Below are 22091 nucleotides of genomic sequence, written 5' to 3'. Positions count from 1 at the left end.
TACAGACCGATCTACTGAGAATAACAGGTTACATAACCTCAGCCATGCTGTAATTGGAGTCAGAAAGACAACACAGGAGACATCAGTGCATGGATGGGGTATGATAGCTGTTTTTTTTTCTCGTAAACTACAGAGGCTGTGTAAAGAAAGATTCTGATTTATTAAGAAAGCTTTGCAAGCATCCATAGCGACCAATCACAAAACGCTTATAAATCAGTCTATCCACAAACTGCTGAAAACACGATATGCCGTTGTTTAGTGGGAATTGCAGTTAATTTATTTATTACTCTGTGAGTGCAGTCCTTATGTTGGAATGTATAATATAAAAAAAAAATTAAAAAAAATCATGTGGCAATAGTCGTTAAACCTTATGTCAGTTCCAAGAGCACTGGCTTTGAAATGCAGGTAGGACATGAAGACATCCAAATGACAGACGATGAGGCCTCGATCCCCTGCAGGTAAGCAAAGCATCAGTCCTGGATTTTTAATATGCTTCTTTTCTCCAGGTCATTCATTTCTTTCAGGATCAAAGCAACATTGTATCTCAGTTCTTGGAACTTAGCAACTGGAACCTGGAATAAAATAGCAAAAAGGTGGTAATTTTCAATCATCAGAAAATGGTCAGAAAGTGATGAGTAGCAATGCCCCGATGCAGGCTCGGGAACACGTTTTGTTTCACCCCAAGACTGGGTTGGGAACACCACCAAGGAGGTTACAACAGGTGCAAACTTTCCATTTCAAGAACATAAAATCACATAATAGTCTGTGCAGCACTTGAAATATGTTATAAGGCTGGATACACACTTGCACAAGTCGTCTGACAGGTTTATTTTTTTTTTTAATGAAAGTGGTGTTACTAGGCAGAGGAGAAACGTGGCATGTGAAGTCTCAATGCAGCTGCGCTCACATCTCACTCCGTCGAGGGCACCTATACTGAACGCAAACGAGGACCAAGCCAGTGCAGGAGAGCAGCTGACAGGGACTGCTTGTCAGCTGCCCGTGTGGAAGGGCCCTAAATGCTGTTGTAAGGACTCTAGATGGTAGTCCATGCTTCCTTAAAGAGACACTGAAGCGAAAAAAAAAATATATGATATAGTGAATTGGTTGTGTACTATGAATAATTACTAGAAGATTAGCAGCAAAGAAAATATTCTCATACTTTTATTTTCAGGTATATAGTGTTTTTTCTAACATTGCATCATTCTATAATATGTGCAGATTACACAACACTCAGCATTCAAAATGAGTCTTTCAGAGCAGTCTGTGAAGTAATGACCTCTCCTCTAGCAGAGGAAAAGTAAATAGTCCAGGAACAGTTGAGATAATAAAAGTCAGATAACAGCCCTCTCCACGACTAACTAAAGGCCCATACACACGTCGGATTTTAGCGAACGACCCATCGTTTGAACGTTCCGTCGTTCGGACGTTTTCGCGTCAAATCCGACGTGTGTACAGACTATCGTTCGGGTGATAAGAATGGTTACCAACGATCCGCCGGGCGGAAACGTCCGAACGACGGAACGTTCAAACGACGGGTCGTTCGCTAAAATCCGACGTGTGTATGGGCCTTTAGTTAGTCGTGGAGAGCTTAAAGGATACCACAACTGAAATGTGACATAATGAGATAGACATGTGTATGTACAGTGCCTAGCACACAGATAACTATGCTGTGTTCCTTTTTTTCTTTCTCTGCCTGAAAGAGTTAAATATCAGGTATGTAAGTGGCTGACTCAGTCCTGACTCAGACAGGAAGTTACTACAGTGTGACCCTCACTGATAAGAAATTCCCCTTTTTTACCTCTTTCTTGCTCTCAGAAGCCATTTTCTGCTAGGAAAGTGTTTTATAGTTGAAATTTCTTATCAGTGAGGGTCACACTGTAGTCACTTCCTGTCTGAGTCAGGACTGAGTCAGCCACTTACATACCTGATATTTAACTCTTTCAGGCAGAGAAAGAAAAAAAGGAACACAGCATAGTTATCTGTGTGCTAGGCACTGTACATACACATGTCTATCTCATTATGTCACATTTCAGTTGTGGTAGGCTTGTTTGCATAGAGATAACAACTGGAGTTTCTCAACTCTTCCTGTACTGGAAACAATTAAACTGATGTATCTCTGATCTTAATGTTTTTTTTTCTTAGCTGTGCTACACATACAAATCATAATATTTTTTTTTCGCTTCAGTGTCTCTTTAACTAGTAACTATAGCTTGCAAAGCATACCCCTAACAGACATATGTATTTGGATTAGTAGAGTGACATGTACATTTGTGTGGAGTAAGGATTGCAAAGGGCAAAGTGGGGATACAATACCAATCAACCCCCCCCCCCCCCTCACAAAACCTAGCCGATTACCATTCTCCCAAGCAAGGCAAGCTGGAGAGGATGAGGACATCTTTACCTGTAAATATTGAGCAACCTCCAAGCAGGACATGCCAACTGATTCCCTTGTTAAAAGGAACCAAAGGTGAGAGACATATGGAGGCTGCCATATTTAATACCAGTTGCCTGGCGTCCTGCTGATCTTTCTGATAAATTAGTATCTGAATCACACACCTGAAACACGCGTGTCTAATCTTGTCAGATTTTTGTCAGAAACATCTGATCTGCAGGACAGCCAGGCAATGTGCAGTATTTAAAAGGAAATAAATATGTCAGCCTCCATATGTCTCATCTCAGGTTCCCTTCAATGGCTACTGCAAAGAGTAAGCATGCAAAACGCTGGCTACATGGGGCAGTGAGTTAGAATACTGAATACAAGAACAATATTGCCATGGAATTGTGTTTTACTTACAGTATTAAAAAGTCATACAATTTACAGAATGTACTGTATATGCTCACATAGAAAACCAGATTTCTTTGGCCAAAAAAGATTGGTCTATATTTGGGTGCAGAGCACTGCAGAACACCCCCCTCACCTGGCCCACAGCAACTTGACCCCCCCCCCCCCCCACCTTCCCCCTTACAAGCCCCACCAGGCAGCCACTAGTACCCCCACTTCAATGTAGAATACTCTCCAGGGAGAATGCTGGAGAAGGATTGCAATGGTTATCTATCCTAGGTCCAGCTGCTCTGTCTCCTCCTCTGCTGCCTCCATCATACAGTTTGTAAGTAAAGGCCTTCTTTATTTCTAATGCAGTAAATCCTTTTTAACCGTTTTCTCTAGTACACACTGGGGATCGAATTGTAAGTCTTTGTGTTTCGCATCAAACTGACAGGTTGATGTGGTTGAATGACAAACTTTGGGGTCCAGTATAGCATTTTTGTTCATTCCCCTTCTTTAAATAAAACTACAAAATAGACAAAACATACTTACTTCAAACCGATGAGAATCGCCATTGGATAATTTCATCTGCATTAATATGGAAGGTTGCAGGGCTCGTGACAGGGAGCTAGAAGGTAATAAAATCAGAGTAAAAATTAAAATGGTCAGTGTACATTGTAAATAACATTCAAAATGAAATCTCAAGTAACTAAAATTAAATTATACTTGAGACAATTTCTCTCCCTTGAAGGCCTTTTCCATTTATTTATTTAAGCTGGTCATATAACATTCTCTACTATAATTATTAATTTACATAGCACCGACAACTTCCACAGTGCTGTGCAGAGTATATTGTCACACCACTGTCCCTCAGAGGGGCTCCCAATCTAATCCCCATCATAGTCATATGTCTATGTATGTATCATGTAGTGTATGCATTGTAGACTAAGGCCAATTTAGTGGAAGCCAATTAACTTATATGTAGGTTTTTTGTGGTGCAGGAGGAAACCAGAGTGCCCGGAGGAAACCCCCACAGACATTTGCAGAGAGTGCCCTGGCTGTGATTTCAACCAAGGACCTAGCGCTGAAAGGCGAGAGTGCTAACAACTACGCCACTGTGCTGCCCACTTGTGCTCTTCTATATGCCAATGACTGCAAGTTTGGCCTCTTTTTAGGCAATGCAGTTTAGATTTCCATTCTAGTTCTAGCAGTTTAGTGCAGCCAAATGGCAGCATTTGTCACCACATGTGTGTGAGCGGTTGACACACAGTGCGTTTCCACAGCAGCAAAAAAACTGTCTCATGACATATCTACCACACATGCTGCTGCCATGGAACTTAAAGGGAACCTGAGATGGGGATTATAATGAAAATATACATACCTGAGGTTTCCTCCAGCCCCCTCTGGTCTGATCACTCCCACACGTCCTCTTCTATCTCTTCATTCGCCTGCAATTGGCCCCGGAAAGCTCTGGCCGGACCGACTAGAAGATTTTCTAGGGCCAGTTGCAGGCAAATGGAGAGACAGAAGCGGACGCTGGTTTGAGCGATCAGGCCGGAGGAAGCCTCAGGTATATATATTTTCTTTATAACCGCCCATCGCAGGTACACTTTAAATGTGCAATAGATCAGATGCCATGCCATTGCCAGTCCCAAGCACTTCCTAGTGCCTGGAAATAAGCAGCTGACAGGCAGTGGATCCAGTTAAAACTCATTTTAGTTTGGAAAGGAGCAGAGATGAACCTTGAGATCACACTTCACATAAATCAGTGCATCCAGCTTTACTTCGCTCAGCCACTGATGGGGAAACCCTGGTAGCTGCTTTGCTGCCAGTTTAGTTGGGCTTTTAAATGTAACCAAAATACAAAATTATTAGCACATCCTTATTGATAAATATGGCCAATGAAATGTGAGATGACGGAAAGGTTATCAAATGTATGCAGCATGCAGTATCTGAGGATTCTGACTGGTCCACTTTCCAAGCTGCACAAAATAAATAAATAAATAAAGTCTTTCTTTGCCCAGGATGCAAAAAAACAAAACAAAAACAAAACAAACAAAAAAAACACTTTAATCATAGCAACATTGATTTTTTTTTTAAAGAGTAACTGTCAGGCTGCAGAAGCTAATTTAAACCTCTAGTCTCCTGTGTTAAACAGTTTAGAAGGAAGCCAAAAAGACATTACTGAAGATAAAGATCTCTCTTACCTTTGATGTATGCTTATCAGCAATGCTTAGACCTAAGCAAGCCGCAAGCCGCATAACATACTGCAAAGCATTCTGGGGCCCTCCCCTCGGCTGCTAAGGAGAAGACGGGATCAAGTTTCAGCAGCTTCTAAAACTCAGTCCAGCCACAGCACAGATAAATCTCGGGGCAGTGTACACTGCAGGAGTCAGCTATTGTTCCTAGCCACATGGCTCATTAATATTCACTGCAAACTAGTGTTATTCAGTATGAGCTGTTCTGTGATCAGAAGCAGGCAGGACATGACGACACATTTGGCTTCACAAACATGGAACCTGCCATGAGCTGTCAGGAGCATCATTCTCTGCATATACTATATACAAATTCTGTGAAATCCAAACGTGGACAGTGAAATGCATATGTAATGTAAGTACAGCCAATCTTTAGCTACTGATATATGTGTTTATTTTCTCTGAGACCCTATACCTAACAGCTCCTCTTTAAAGTGAACCCGAGGTGAGAGTGATATGGAGACTGCCATATTTATTTTGTGTCTGAATAACACAAGAAACAAGCATGCAGCTAATCTTGTCAGATCATACATACATGGACATATGTAGGGATTAGATTGTGTGTGAAGATGTCACTGCTATATAAATACTAAATAATAATATTGTCAGAAACATCTGATCTACCTATGCTTGTCCTGGGTCTTAAGCTGAGTACACACGTACGATAACGATCGTTCGAAAACGAACGATAACGACAATCGGACCGATAATCGTGCACTCCAAATTTTCCAACGATCGTTTTTTGGGACGATAACGACCGTTATCGTTCAATCCGACCGATCCAACCCGGCGGATTTTTTCAAAAGATAATCGTTCAATCGTTGCAGTGTGTACAAAGATCGTCCGATAATGATTATCTGTGGAGTAGTACGCATGTTCTTATTGCCTGTCATAACGTCACTTCCGTTTGCGCACGCATTTTTTTTATCGTTCGTCGTTCAGTACTTTATACTTATATCGTTCACGTGTGTACACAATCGTTCATTACGAACGATCTTTTTGGTCTAATTTGAATATCGTGTAAACGTCACGAATCGTTCGTAACGAACGATCTTTATCGTACGTCTATACGAACCCTTAGGCTGAAAATGTTAGAGGCAGATGATCAGCAGGACAGCCAGGCAACTGGTATTGCCTAAAAGGAAATAAATATGGCAGGCTCCATATCACTCTTACCTCGGGTTCACTTTAAACATTTAAGCGATTTATTTTTCAGGCAGCTTCCACCAGCAAGCAAAAAAGTGCCATTGTGTGAACAGACCCTTAGGTACTTAGGCAGGTGTATGGACGAGGAGCCCAATATAATAAGAATGCTAGAGAGGCATTTTAATTTTTACATAGCTATGTACTATGTGCAAAGTAATCACAAAGATATGCAGAGAATTACCTGGTTGAAATAGCAACGTCAACCCTCCATCTTAGATCTTCTACAGTTGGTAGCCTTATGCCCTGCTTCAAAGCCGCATCCTCTAGAATCGGGCGTCTGGCCACAAGAAAACGTGATGAAAATACAGTAGTGCACTAGAGGGGTACAGTTTATTCTTATTGGAGATTATTTACTAAAGGGGAAGACATCTTGAAAATCTAGACTTTTTTTTTTAATTTTTTTTTACGAACTGGTTCTAGATGGCAAATATTTGCAGATCCATCTGGGTCACATTAGACTAATGAGGATTGCTGAAAGATTTGAGCTCCTTTAGTTGCATGCATCTATAGTAAGAATGTATTTTTAATTATAAACAGGTCACGCAGCACTTGCAGCTGTTTCCCAGTTACAATTCCACAGGAGGTCCGAGCTAGAATGCCTCACAGCCCCCCCATTTCTGGAGTCCGGTAATGCAAGTGACTGGACTGAGTACTGGTTAAGGGCCCTGCCTTTGAGGGAGACCAGGGTTCGAATCCTGGCTAGGTCAAGTACCTATTCAGTAAGGAGTTCAAGGCAAGACTCCCTAACACTGCAGGGTGGCCTCTTGAGCGCGTCCCAGTGGCTGCAGCTCTTGAGCGCTTTGAATCCAACAGGAGAAAAGCGCTATATAAATGTTCAGATTATTATTATTATTATTATTATTATAAGTCTGGTCACTGTTAATTACAGGCATCCTTGCTCTTGCTGCCCTTATGGTAAGATTTTTTTTCTTTCTTCTTGCTTTAGTCCTGTGATTAGCATTACCACACAAGGGGGTTGATTCACTATAACAAACAGCATGCCTTATCAGAGTTAACATGCCGGTTCTTTTCCGTTAGCCGGGCGCATGCACTAGGTGGCGATAAAACTCCATCAGAGTTACATCTTTCCCTACTATCCATGGCGGCCTGGAGGGGGAATAGTAATTAACGGCACCTAGTGGTTGCGCCCGAAATGGAATAGTACCAACATGCCTTATCAGAGTTAACGTGCCTGATCAGAGTTGCATAGCGAGCGCAACAAACTTATGCTAATTGGCAATGATGAGAGCTCCACTCGTCCTGCCCCGAGTCCTTGCAGGTCCAATCATTTTAAAGGACATTATCCCTACACTTTGATTGCCCCAATAGGCTGCCTGTCAAGTTTCCTGTCAAGTGACAGGAATTTCCAGCACTCTGCAAGTCAAAAAGTCCCAAAAAGTATGTGAAATAATGCTGTCAAAATGATTAAAGGGAACCTAAACTGAGATGGATATTTTTTTCTTTTTAAAATAATACCAGTTGCCTGACTCTCCTGCTGATCCTGTGTCTCTAATTATGCTGGGAATACACCATAAAATTTTATGTTAGATTTTCTGTAATACTGGGCATACACGGCTAGATCGTTCTTATCAATTGAGCCACTGATGGCTCAATTGATAATATCCAACCTGTCCGATCACCGCGGCGGATCGATTCTGCGCTTGATCCCTGCGGGTGGACAATGGAAGAAACGAGCGGCTGATAAGGAAATGCCCGCGGGGGTCGAGCGGGAATCGATCCACGCGCCCGCATCGAGCCAGCTGCTCGATTCCGGCGCATAAACGCACCGTGTATGCCCAGCATTAAGGCCCATACACACGTCGGATTTTAGCGAATGACCCGTCGTTTGAACGTTCCGTCGTTCGGACATTTCCACGTCAAATCCGACGTGTGTACAGACTATCGTTCGGGTGATAAGACTGGTTACCAACGATCCGCCGGATTTGACGCGGAAACGTCCGAACGACGAAACGTTCAAACGACGGGTCGTTCGCTAAAATCCGACGTGTGTATGGGCCTTTAGATTTACCTGCCAGATAGATAAAGTCCAACATGTTGGAAAGTATCTATCTATCTATCTATCTATCTATCTGCCGAGCAATTAGGCATTGTTCTACTTAGCTGGAGATAAACAGAAGACAATGCACCAGAGATAATGACCAGTCTCTACAGAAAATAATCTAATTGCAGTAAATCTTAAGGTCCGTACACACGCCGGACTTTAGGCAACGACGGGTCCGTCGTTGCCTCCCGCTGGGTGGGCGTGCCAGCGACAGTCCGGCGTGTGTACGCTCTGTCGTCAGACTGATACGGCTGTTTCTGAGCGATCCGCCGGGCGGATCGCTCAGAAACAGCCGTATCAGTCTGACGACAGAGCGTACACACGCCGGACTGTCGCTGGCACGCCCACCCAGCGGGAGGCAACGACGGACCCGTCGTTGCCTAAAGTCCGGCGTGTGTACGGACCTTTATGCTGGGCATACATGCTGGCGTGTCACCACTCGTCCGCGCGGATCAATTCTGGCTCGTCCCTGCAGGCGCTCCTTATCAGCCGCTCGATTCCCCGCTATTGTCCGCCCGCGGGGAAACTATCCGGCGGGTCATCGGACCTGTCGGATATTATCAATCGAGCCATCAGCGGCTCGACTGATAAGGAAGAATCTAACCGTGTATGTTTAGCATAACAGAAAATCTAAAAAGGTGCGTACACACACTACAAGAGGAAACAACGGGTCCGCCGGACCCTCCCGCTGGGCGGTCTTATTTAGACGACCGTAGCGCGTGTACATGCTGTCGGTCGACTGATAAGGCTGTTTTCTGAACGATCCGCCTGGCAGATCGTTCAGAAACAGACTTATCAGTCTGCCGACAGCGCGTACACACGTGCTACTGTCGTCTAAAAGACTGCCAAGCGGGAGGGTCCGGCGGACCTGTCGTTGCCTTTTGTAGTGCATGTGTACGCACCTTAACAGAAAAATCTAACAGAAAATTGTATGGTGTTTTCCCAGAATAATACTTTTAGCCACAGCCCCTCAACAAGCATGCAGATCAGGTGTTCTGACTGAAGTCAGACTGGATTAGCTGCATGCTTGTTTCAGGTGTGTGATTCAGCCACTACTGCAGCCACAGAGATCAGCAGGACTGACAAGCAACTGGTATTATTTAAAAGAAAACATCCATATCCCTCTCAGTTAAGGTTCCTTTTAAGTATTTTCTTGCTTGTTGGTGGTTTAAAAGGCATTTTATTGACAAGTTATGAAAATATAACCTAGGAGAAAACTCAGGAGATAAAAGTTAATTCACATATGGGCCACGGAGTCAACAGTTTGGAAGGTTGGACTGAGCACTCAATCTTAAAGCAATTGTCAGAACTCCCATACTCTAAACAAGGCACTCAGCATGCTCAAGCGTCAGACATATGTTATGCAAGAGGAGGATGGCAAAAACGCTGGTACTGATTGCAGGGAAAAAAAACCCAAGCTTACATATAGTGTGCCTGGTGGAGTCGGCTACATGCGGCTCAGTGGCACCGGGATGGAGGACCTCTGAGACAAGCTGGCATTTCTCACCCAGGAAGTTTAGCCTGGTCCTCCATCCTACCGCCTGCTGATCCGCATGTAGCCAACTCCACCGGATGCACTCTATGTAATGCTAGGTACACACGATGAGATTTTCTGGCAGATTTACTGCCAGATCGATTATTTCCAACATGTCCAATCTGAGATCGCACATGTTGGAAACAATCGATCTGGCAGTAAATTTCATCGTGTGTACTAGGCATAGGTTTCTTTTCCCTGCAATAAACTTTATTAGCAGCAGTGCCAGTGTTTTTTGCCTCTCCTCCTCCTGCATTTATGCCTAACCAACCCGCACACAAGCCCTTCCTCTGCCTAACCCCAAGGGCTCCCACATCACAAATTATCTATCCCTAACCAACCCCCAATCTATGCCTAACCCTAACTGCCCCCCCCCCCCCCTCTCTCAATCACCACCGATTCCGCAGCTGTGTGTCCACCACCCAAACTTGAGGCTGCTAAAATTGTCATAAGTTTGTTTCCCACCCTTGAGCTTTCATGTATAAACCAGAGAACTGATAGCAAGAGAGTGGAAAAAAAGGCTACAGTTTGGCCTTGCATACAAATCTATCCTAGTCATCATTACCAACAGGTATCGCAAGCTTACAAATATTTTAGGTACTGTATTGCTTTTAATTCTGGTACTTACCTGTTACCATAAACAATATTGGCAAAGTCTACTATAAATTCATCAGGAATTCTAAGAAGAAAATAAAAGAATGTAAAATAAGTTCAATGATTGTAAAAACGGTAATAATAAAGTGTGTGTGTGTGTGTGTGTGTGTGTGTGTGTGTGTGTGTGTGTGTGTGTGTGTGTGTGTGTGTGTGTGTGTACACAAACACTAAACTAAAATCTGAATGCATCCGCACTATGCAAATACGTAGTTTAACACGAATTTATCCCATCAACATATGTTTAAAGTGTACCTGAGAAGGCCTCAATGTGGGTATTTATACTTACCTGGGGCTTCCTATAGCCCCATGAGGTCTGTGGGCTCCCTCGCCGTCCTCTCAGTTCACTAAATATCCCCGGCAGTAATCCGGCCAGTCGTGCGCTTCTGCGCATGCGTGGCCTGGCTGTGCACACGCCCGGCAGGGTTCTGCACCTGCGCAGTACTACTGCTACCTACGGGAGCATCACACTCCCGTAGGTAGCAGTAGTACTTCGCAGGTGCAGAACCCTGCCGGGCGTGCCACAGCCAGGCCGCGCATGCGCAGAAGCGCACGACTGGCCGGATTACTGGCGAGGTGGGTGCGTGCATAGAAGAGTGCGGCAGGCTGGATTACCGGCAAGGATATCTAGTGAACGGAGCGGCCAGTGAGGATGGCAAGGGAGCCCATGGACCTCGTGGAGCTAGAGGAAGCCCCAGCTAAGTATAAATACCCGCTTTCAGGCCAAGAAGTGGCAAGGGGCATGCGACGCTATGCATATGACCCTGTCAGTGCACTCTGCCCCAGGGTCATCTGATTGACATTTTGTGCCTTGCGGTGTGATTGGGGCATCACACCGCAGACGCACAGGCCAGGTGTTAAACCAGCCTAAAGGACAGCTGAAGTGAGAAGAATATGGAAGCTGACATTTCTTTACTTTTAACAATACCAGTTTTTTGGCATCCTACTGTTCTTTCATGAGCCTGAAACAAGCATGCGGCTAATCCAGGCAAACTTGGGTCAAACATCTGATCTGCATGCTTGCTTAGGGGCTATGGCTAAACGGTTTAAAGGCAGATCAACAGGACAGCCAGGAATTTGCACTGTTTAAAAGGAATATGGCAGCCTCTATGTTTCTCTCACGTCAGATGACCTTTAAATGTTGACATAGGATACAGGCAGACCCTTTTAAAAAGGTTAGGTCCGAGCGACATTAAAATAAAAAATTCACTTACCCGGGGCTTCCTCCAGCCCCTGGCAGCCGTACTGTGCCCTCACCGCAGCTCCGGTGGCTCCTCGCCAGGTTGGCTTCCGCTTCTTCTGCGCTCCAGGATGCATCTCACTGGTCATCCGGACTGAGCCTGCAATGCGCAGTGAGAATCTTTCGTTGGAGGGGACCCCAGACCACCAGTGTGGAGTGGAGCTGTGGCGAGGGCACAGGATGGCTGGCAGTGGCTCTAGGACGCCCCAGGTAAGTGGATTTTGTTTATTTTATTAGTGCTCGGATGTGCCCTTTAAGTTGTTGTTCTGTCAGCGAGTATAGAGGCAGTTTTGGTTGGTGGGAGGTTCACCCTTGGGTTGGTGTTGGGTTGGAGGTTCACCCTTGGGTTGGGTTGGTGGAGGGACTGGGAAAAAAATCCTGTAATAAGACAGTGGCTTAAAGAAAACCTGTGTTAAAAAAAAAACAAAAAAAAAAACACACCCCTGATGGGTACTCACCTCAGGAGGGGGAAGCCTCTGGATCCTAACGAGGCTTCCCCTATTCTCCTGCGTGCCTCCGTTAGCCTGCCTGGGTCCCACAAAGTGCGGAGATGTAAATATTTACCTTGCCGGGATCCAGCGCATGTGTACTAGCGGCTTTTCATTCGGGTAAGGCAGAAATAGCTGAACCCCATCGGATCTGCTCTACTGCGCAGGCACGAGTCCTTTTTACGCCTGCCCAGTAAAGCGGATCCAATCGGGTCCGGCTACTTCCGCCTTACCCGAAGGAAGAGTGCTGTGCCTGTGCTGGATCCCAGCAAGGTAAATATATCATCCCTTGTCGGGGGGAGGATTGCGGGACGCTTCGGGGGAGCCAGCGCTGGATTGCCTGCAGCTACAGGGATGGGGGAAGCCTCATTGGGACCCTGAGGCTTCCCCCTCCCGAGGTGAGTCCTCTCTGCGCCAAAAGATAAACAACAGCATAATAACATTAACCTCCCCGGCGTTCAATTTTCCCATGATTTCTTTGCAAAACGTGATAACATTTATTTTTAAAAACTTTTTTTTTCCTGTAACTTGCCAAAGTGTGTCAAGCAAGGGTCTAGTATACAGTGCAGGAGAGTATTGATGTGTATGCACGTTTATACTGTTCACAGCATGTTTTTATGGATGGACATTTCTGTCCATACCGCTGGGGAGGTTAAAAGAAAACAAACAAATCTTTGTTACAGCTCACAGAACTCCTGCAATAAATCTGCAGTGTGTGTACTTCCCATTTTCTTTAAAGCAGACAAAGTGTTAATATCCTGTGTATATATATTCGCTGTGTCTGCCGAGGAATGATGAATTTCTGTGCGGACACAGCTGAGAGATCAAATTACACTTGTGATTACTTGAAGATGAGGAGGAATTAGAAAGGCTCTTCTCTCTAAAAACACACAGAATTTTTACAAACGAAGATACTTCATATTCAAATATACATAGGCTTTACCTGAGTTCTTTCAAATCTTCTTTAAATACCTGCAATAAGAAATCAGAGACAATCATGAAAAAAACTCATGTTCAAGATCTGTTGCAAATTTATAAACATCCCTCAACTCCAAATGATTTCTTGTGGTCTGTGAACTGATGAGAGGTCCCTATATATAAAATACCCTCTGATTAGGAAACATGGGGCTATAGGTTTCCTGCACTTTGTAAAACTATTGGGTTTACTTATTTTAGTGTTGCAAAGTCAAAGGGTCAAAACCACACTCTGTAGCAAGAACAGCGACAGCAGGAGACCAGCCAATAGAGTTCACACTCTTTGACAGCGGCACAGAATATGCTGGTGCTTTATAAAATCAATAATAATAATAATAATAATAATAATAATAATTCCATATTAGGACTGCAGGGATAATAAAAGCTAGATCACACTTTAGTATACTCCACTCCTAAAAGCTCTGCACACATGCTCAACCACCATTGAGTGATCCCACATGAGCGACGAACTAATGACATTCAGTATGTATGAATTTCAGCGATGGCACAATGACGGTCCGCCGATCGGTTTGTTAGTGGAAGAGTGAAAATGAGGACCTGAAAGTGTGTAATTAGCTACACGTAGTAAATGAAGCGATCGTTTGCCATAGTTCGATATGGAAGACCAACAGCGTTTATTATCTGAACCGATCAACCAGTTCTACGTTCATTTATGGTGACAGAGGTTGCGCATGTGTATGGCATACATACATTGCAATGTCTATCCATGCCTTGTGAACCAGAGGAGGAGTGACTTTACAGAGTCTATTGAATGCTAATTAGCTATGCTGAAGTAGCATAAACTTCCTTATGCTGGGAATACTGTACATGATGAGATTTTTTTCAGCAGATTTACTGTCCGATCAATTTTAATTCACTTCTATGAGAAATCGTTCAGAAAAACGATCGAAAATCAGATCGGACATGTCAGAAATTATCGTACCATCTATCTGCCAAAAAATCTCATGGTGTATTCTCAGCATTAAAGGGACTCGAGTTGAGATAAATAAAAAAAGATGTATACATACCTGGGGCTTCCTCCGCCCCCATCCACTCGGATGGCTCTCACGCCACTGTTCTCCGCAGCTTCGGGAACTGGGTCCTGTCACTTCCGTCAGTCGGAGCCAGTCTGACGTAAGTGAAGTGCGCTGTTTGCATAGCTCTCCAGCAGTCGCTGGAGAGATACATAGAGGGCACACTTCTCGTGCGTAGACAGGCCCGACTGGCTGGAAGTGACAGGACCTGGATCCCGAAGCTGCGATCCGAGCAGATGGGGCTGGAGGAAGCCCAAGTTATGTATAAATGTTTATTTATCTCAGCTCTAGTACACTTTAAGCCTCTACACACTGATGACTGCTGTCACCCATCTAAGATCGGGACCCGCTGCCCTTAGGTGACATCGCTGGGCCAACAATGTACAGATGCATAGTCAGCTTGTAGGCCGACAACCAGCTCGGTTCCAGTGGGGGGGGGGGGGGGGGGGGCAGGGCAATGGAGAAGCACAGATGCGACTTCCATGCAGCAGGTGGGGCGAGTACGAGAACAAAGTAATCAGCCATTGCTCTGCTAAGTTGATCCGGCTGGTCGCTTGTCTGCTGAACAGACGCCGGATTATTCGTGGCTGTAGTTTCCCATCAGGTCCAGCTTCCCTCCCTTCTTAGTCCCTAAGATATGGGTGTCCCGCCCTAAAGGGGCAGACTTTTCTGTATATAACTGTGTCCTTGTATGATGTGTATTGCATTTGACTTTTTGGCGACTTGATCCCTTGAGAAAGGCCAGAAGTGGTCGAAACAGCTGGCAGTCGTTGCCTGTCCTTTTATGATATAATAAAGTATTAGAGCTTATAAATACTCCAGTGTGGTGCCAATCCTTTGCTGAAACGCTGGATTATCAGCTGACTTTAATGATGCGTTGTGTATGGGGCTTTAGAACACTAAGCAGATGATATCATTTCCTTTCACCTGCATACAAAGCTTTCCTATGGAGGCTAAAAGGTATGCGTTTTCAAGTAAAAAACTGATCTAGAAATGTAACGCAAGGAAAATTAAAAAAAAAAAATAAAAAAAAAAATGCATAAATGCACATGCTTTAAACCCCATGCTTTTCTGCATGGACATGTGTGCTCCCAGCCTTAGGGGTCAACGCTGGTTGTTTAGGCTAGTCATGCCTTTTGAGGTGCATTTTGGGGCCAAAGTTGCCTGCTGGCAGATTTTGGGGCCTAATGGGTCTGCTGATAGATATGGAGGCACCAACTACCTTCTGACAAAGATGGCTACTCATACAAATTAGAGCTTATTGTTGGTGATGATAAAGGAAGCCTAAACTGCTTGTTGGCAGAGATGGGGAGGCCATGGTGGGTGCAAAATTAGGGGCCCATAGAGAGTGCCAAAAGAGATAGGGGATTATCTGGTAGCTACCAATAGTGATGAGGGATCAAAGCTACTTTCTGATTGTAATGAGGACCATGGTTTGCATGGACAAAAATGGGTAGTTGATGGGCGACCAAAAGGTATTTGTTGACAGAAATGAGGGGCCAAGCTGCATGCGGACAGAGATGGAGGATGTCTATTCATGCTGCTTTACTCAGCAAATACCCAACACATCACACCAATCCTCCAGAACCCAGAACAGGAACCTTTGTCTCTGCACTCAATTACAAGTAACTAGTCAGCTTTGTAGTTAATCTCATTGGCATTATGATTATTTCTAGATTTAGGGTCTAAAAGCCCTGCAATTTTTTCAGTGTTTAGACCCTAAAAACAAAACAAAAAACAAAACATACCACAGAGAGATCTGCAGCAGCTCCTGCACGTAACTCACTCAGGCTCGGGATTACCACTAAAAAGGTTAAGGCCAGACCACAGCACGGGTGTATAGAGACAGGAGAAAAGTTTGGAGCCAGCAAGTGAAGGATGCTGAAGTAGCAAATAGGAGATGCATTCAACTAGTATGTTGTCCTTATGGCACCAAAACCAGTTCACAGATATCTGGATGGTGAAATCTGACATACCGCTCATAGCCTCTGCTGTATCTCCAGGACTACATGTACTCCAGGGAGAAAGGCACTACTAATAGCTTGGGGAGGGGGGCACACCTCTTCCTGTTCAGGCTGTACTACTTGCTGCTGTACAGATTGTTTTCAGCATTGATGTTGTATTCATCATTGTGCCCCCCGAACTTCTGCATGCAGCACACTGGTAGCATATTTCATTACAGCATTATAACTGCAGATTTTAAAGTTTTGGGAGAGAGTATGTAGTGCATTTACCTCTTGTTTAAGGGTTGACATTGGAAGCCTGAGCGCCACTCGCAGCAGTGTGTATACTCCAGAGATGATGAAACTGAGCTGTTCCTCAGACAGTGGGGTATTCTGCTGGATTATTTTCACTGACTCTCTGCAGTCTTTTCCCTCGAGAGCTCCAACTACAGCTTAAAGAAAGAAGACAGTAGATTTATATATGCAAAGTGGTGCTGTCAAAATGGCTGAAGATCCATGGTTGGTAGCTCATTTAGAAAGTCGCTTTTATACAACCAGAAAGAAAAACTTACAAAATATTGTGATGGTTCTAATCTTTCCCACTCCAGAAACAAAAATCAATGGAAAAACCACACTAAGCTGATCATTAAGTAATCCCATTTAGGAGTTTGAAGTTAGCTGAGACTTGTTTATTGAATATGACCTAGTAGCATTCATGAGGTTCAACTACAGTTAAAGAGAATCTGTACTCTAATATTCTTACACTAAAAAGCATACCATTCTATTCATTATTTTCTCCTGTGCCCCTCTGTGCTGTTTCTGCCACTCTCTGCTGCAATCCTGGCTTGTAATTAAAGAGTAACTGTCAGGCTGCAGAAGCTAATTTAAACCTCTATTCTCCTGTGTTAAACAGTTTAGAAGGAAGCCCAAAAGCCATTAGTAAAGATAAAAATCTCAGTTACCTTTGATGTGTGCTTATCTTAAAGGCTGTTATAGACCCATAAGGACGCAAGCCGCATACTAAACTGCAAAGCATTCTGGGGCCCTCCCCTCGGCTGCTAATGAGACGTTACAGAAGCTTGTAATCAGTCCGGCGTGTAGCACTGATAAATCTTGGGGCAGAGTACTCTGCAGGAGTCAGCTATTGTTCCTAGCCACATGGCTCATTAATATTCACTGCACACTGTGTTATTTAGTACCAGCTTTTCTGTGATCAGGAAGCAGGCAGGACATGAGGACACATTTGACAGAAAAACATGGAGCCTGCCATGAGCATCTATCTCTGCATATACTATATACAAATTCTGTGAAATCCAAACGTGGACAGTGAAATGCATATGTAATGTAAGTACAGCCAATCTTTAGCTACTGATATATGTGTTTATTTTCTCTGAGACCTTATACCTAACAGCTCCTCTTTAACAGTTTTAGGCAGTGTTTACAAACAAACTAACCAGCTTCTAATAGGCTCAGCTAAGCATAGTGTATGAGTCATTCAGAGTGTGCACGGGGCCTGCAGAGGGTGTGTATCGCTTCTACCAATCACAAGCAGCCCTGCACATTCCACACAATCAAGCTTTAGCCCGACAAACAGGACAGAGGAAAGATACATTGATTTATTACAGAGACAGTGCAGTTAGGAAAGACTGCAGTAAGCCAGAGCAGATTAGAACAGGCATAGGAATTTATAGGATAGAAGAACTAAGGCTGAAAAAATTGTTACAGAGTCTCTTTAAGCCTTTGGCCCCCCTTTACAGTAAGGAGTTGTGTTGTGAGGTAACGGACACATCGTAATGTGGAAAGTTGCAATGCAATGCAAAACCTACTTCCTTCATCCAGTGCGTTAACGCAAAACATGTGTGGCGACTGCAGATAGGGGCGTAGCAATAGGGTTGCAGAGGTTGCGACCGCATCGGGGCGCTTGGGCCAGAGGAGCTCCGAAGGGCCCTCTCTCAACTGCAGTATTAGCTCTCTATTGATCCTGTGCTCATAATAAGAATGACTATAGGTACTTTGAATAGTGGTAATCATTAACAAACTGTTCTCCATCCCCTTCTTGCACCTCTGACACTGTAGTTGTCGTTGGCAGGTTTTGGTGCGCCATTTCAATTGTTATGTATAGAGTACTTGGGGCGGCCCCCATGTAAAACTTGCATCAGGGCCCACAGCTCCTTCGCCACGCCACTGACTGCAGAGCATACTCTTCATTGACTGTATGTTTCATGGTATGCGATGCAACGCGTACATAATGTGCAGTGCGACTTTTCTGTTCCGTTCCTGCTTTTACAGGGAACACAAAGCTCACTGTAATAAGGGCTGGTTCAGACGGACGCTTGCAGAGCGTTTACTGCCAGCGTTCGGGGCTTGGCGTTAAACGCTCCCATTCAAGTGAATGGGAGCGTTTGTACCAAGCTTTTACGCGCGTTTGCACGAACGCGGCGTTCGGGTCCCGATTTTCACTGGCGTTCAAGGAGCCCCTGGAAGCTACATGTTGCTTCCAGGGGCTGTTAACCGCGACGGGTAATGTTCCCCTAGGGGAAGAAAAAACGCGACCGCATCCGAACGCAATGCGAACGCTGTTGAAAGCCCGAACGCATTGCCGCCGCGACGCCAACGAACGCGACGCCTCCAAACGTCCGTCTGAACCAGCCCTTAATGTAGCCATAAACTTAGACTAATCTCAGTAACAATAATGTTTTAAGTTGGAGTCCAACTAAAACCTTATTTTTAGGTTTTTAAACAGAAAGTGATAACCTCAGGGTTGTACTACCATCTTTGTTTCAAATGAAAAAGCACTCGGGCGCTAGTCTACTTTAGTGGACCCAGCAGGAAACCTCAAAGGGAAATTCATCTAACGTGATGAGAACACCCTCTCAAACCCTTAGGTTTCAGGTAGGTTGTAACGTATGCTCATACTAATCAGCCAAACACAATGCTTCGCGTTTTAGAGGAAGCTGTGATTGGAGAACTGTTCCCTATGTGATTCCTTACTGGGTCTCCTCAAGCAGACTACCAGCAACACTTAGGGCTTGTTCATATCTAGGGCATTTTCTGCCTTTTGTTCAAGCGCAGGCGATTTTCAAAATTGCCCACAAAACGCTTGTGCAATGATTCTCTATGAGAAGGTTCATATCAGCACGTTTTGTTCTGTACCATTTTTGGGGCGATTTTGCTCTAATGGAAGGTATAGGAAGAGCGCTTAACGCTCACAAAATCGCTTTATGCGGCGAATGCGTTTTTAAGAATAAATACATTGTATTTATTCTTTTCTGGGTCAAAGAATTCACTTCCTGACTGATGTCAGGAAGTGAAAAAACAGAATTGCTCTACAAAAGCAATTACAAAAGCGCTTCGTAGCACGCAGTGGGAGAGGGGGAAAAAAAAACAAAACGAAAATCGCTGCCGACAGCGATTTCATTTTTAGATGTGAACAGAGCCTTATCCTGCATTTCTGTTGAGGTAATCCCAAACACCTGTAAAAGAAAAAGGAAACACACAGCATAAAAAAAATAAGTTACAAAGGAAAAACTCAGACTATTTACCACTTTTCAGAGTCACCCTCACCGCTTCATCAAACCACTTGATCTTGGTAAAGAGCTTTCTGTGCAGCCCTGGAGCATTACATTGTAAATAAACTGACCTTTCAAATTGGGACTTGGAGTAGAGGTATTTCAGCAATGGATAAACATGCATATGCATACATGGATATATTGTATGCAGTCACTGCTTTCCTTTTAAAGTGGACCTGAACTATTACACAGGACCAAAGGAAAAAACATAGAGAAACACACCCTGTATGTATTTAGAGAGTTAAGCCTGTCAAATTCCCCCTCATCTGTGTCTAATCTAGTCAGCTGAGGAATCTCCTCTGCCACAGCAGAGCAGCTAATTGGTAAACCCAGGAGGTTAACAATATATCTGCTTTCATGAAAGCAGGAAGTAGACACACTACAGATTTATTGCAGGATTTGTATCAGCTGTAACAAAAGAAATGTTTTTCTTTAAAAGTTATTATGCTGTTGTGTATCTTTTAGAACAGAGAGGAAGTTCTGAGTTGAGGTCTGCTTTAACTTTCAGTGCAGGGGGAAAGGGCTAGAAATCTTGCCAGGGTTTACATCCCCTTTGTAGCAGTTTCCCATTCCTTTGTGTCCCTTTCACAGTCTGCTTTCAGACAGGTTTCCTATTGATGATCGCCGTTATTTTTGGAATCAGAGCAGCCAGAGGAATAAACAAATGAAATTACCTCCATTTAAAATAATGGAGTTCTGATTTGACCTACCTTTCAGAATCTTCCTAAACACGTCTTTATCCAGGTCTTTCACATGTTTAGCCATTGCCTCCACCTCCGGGGGAATCTTGGCTCCCAAGTAGCTGATCCTATCATTACTATAAGGAGGGGCAGACCTGACTGATGCCATCTTGTTCTCTCAATCTACATCACGTAGAAGAAGCCCTCAAACTCTAGGTTTCTTTTACCCCTTATCAATATCTTCCTTTGCTGCTCACGTGACTTGTCTACAGAGTCATGTGACGACTGACAGAAGCCGATTTGCAGAAGCAGATGAGTACATTTGAGCCTTATGAGTCTCTCCCAGCGCCCTCTGGCGGATCGCTGCGCTCCTGCTTATAGGGGACTCAAAACAGCGAATTGCATGGCTGGCTGATTGAATTCAATGTTGCTGGTGTGATAAAAAAAATAATAATAATAGCAAACATAATCATAATTAACAAATGTCCCTCTTTTTCAGAAGCTTGTCCTCACCCGTCCCCCTTTGTCAAAGGACAAAATTGCAGAAAAATGCAGTGGCAGTGAAGAGTCCACTTTTCCATTGACTTGAAGTGACATCAGAAGGGCTTGTTCACACTGAACACTAAAAAAAGTATGGGTTTAAAATAGGAACTGTACTAAAAATAACATAATTAATACAATTACTTTTTTTTTTACAATATTACTTATAAATTATTGTTTGCCCATTGTAAAATCTTACCTCACCCTTTCTTCTTCCTGATTTAAAGTGACCAAAAAAAATGACATACTAGACTTACCTTGGGCGTCCTTCAGCACCCCTCCCCCTTCCCCCAGTCTACTTGGCTGGGAGCTGTGCGCAACTGTGCATGCTTGGCCCATCAGCACATCCATCACTGTAAGTGTTTTGCAAATGCTCAAAGAATGCTTGAAAGAATGAATTGCACATGCGCAGAGCGCTCACAGCAACAGATGCGCATAGCTCCCGGCCAAGTCGCGCAGCTAATGGAGTCACCAGCAGGAGAACGGAAGGAGCCCAGAGGCTGGACCTTACGGAGTACGTACTACAAGGGGCTGGAGGAAGCCCCAGGTAAGTTTAGTATGGCATTTTTTTAAGTCTGTTCAGTGTCGTTGCAATATAGCCCTGCCCTCCCAGTGATGTCACTGCCTAGGCTGTGTAGCTATGTGGAATTCTCCCAGAACATTTTGGGAGACCAGTTTTTTTTTCTACTGCCTTCGGAATACTGATACATTCCACAGAGCTACACCTAACAGCATTAAAGATGTCACCATCTGTGATTAATTTCAGAATTTAAAGGGAAAAAAAAGTGTTTAACTTACTTGGGGCTTCTACCAGCCCCCTGCAGCGCCCTGTGCCAGCGCTGTCACCAAGTGTCACTCCAGTCCCCCACATCAACACTCTTCCGGCTGGCCCACTGGCGAGTCGAAAGGCCACGTGCTTCCTCGATCACACTGCAGTGTTCTGCACATGCACAGTAGAGATTTTTACGTACTGCACATTTGCAGAGTGCTCCCATCCACAGGAGCATGGCAGTGCGCGGACCAGATGGTTGCTGTGCGGGGGACCGGAGGATTGCTTTGTCACAGCGAGGCCATTGGGTGGCTGCAGGGGGCTGGTAGAAGCCCCAGGTAAGTTAAACTCATTTTTTTATAGGTTCACTTTGAGTGTGAT

At 44.3% G+C, this 22091-nt stretch overlaps 1 protein-coding gene across 1 annotated transcript; it reads right to left on the bottom strand.

The window, feature by feature from the left end:
• Window positions 1–141: 141 nt before the first annotated feature.
• On the bottom strand, window positions 142–20695 carry COMMD5 (COMM domain containing 5). The gene is made up of 7 exons (XM_068249590.1): window positions 20432–20695; window positions 16444–16604; window positions 13144–13172; window positions 10450–10500; window positions 6407–6502; window positions 3317–3392; window positions 142–572 (listed from the first exon to the last, which is right to left on the bottom strand). The coding sequence occupies exons 1-7, from the start codon at window positions 20568–20570 to the stop codon at window positions 471–473; spliced, it is 654 nt and encodes a 217-aa protein (XP_068105691.1). The 5' UTR covers window positions 20571–20695; the 3' UTR covers window positions 142–470.
• Between the last annotated feature and the right edge of the window lie 1396 nt (window positions 20696–22091).

The sequence above is a fragment of the Hyperolius riggenbachi genome, chromosome 8 (genome assembly GCF_040937935.1).
Source record: "Hyperolius riggenbachi isolate aHypRig1 chromosome 8, aHypRig1.pri, whole genome shotgun sequence".
NCBI lineage: Eukaryota > Metazoa > Chordata > Amphibia > Anura > Hyperoliidae > Hyperolius > Hyperolius riggenbachi.
Note: the sequence above shows the minus strand (reverse complement) of the source record. Positions and strands in the feature narration are given on the sequence as shown.

What these genes read in the sequence shown, in the direction of transcription:
- COMMD5 (XM_068249590.1), bottom strand. Translation starts at nt 20,570, where the DNA reads ATGGCATCAGTCAGGTCTGCCCCTCCTTATAGTAATGATAGGATCAGC. An exon ending in GTTTAGGAAGATTCTGAAAG is followed by an intron (nt 16,605 to 20,431) that starts GTAGGTCAAATC and finishes TCTTTCTTTAAG; the next exon opens with CTGTAGTTGGAGCTCTCGAG. An exon ending in GAAGATTTGAAAGAACTCAG is followed by an intron (nt 10,501 to 13,143) that starts GTAAAGCCTATG and finishes TTTTCTTCTTAG; the next exon opens with AATTCCTGATGAATTTATAG.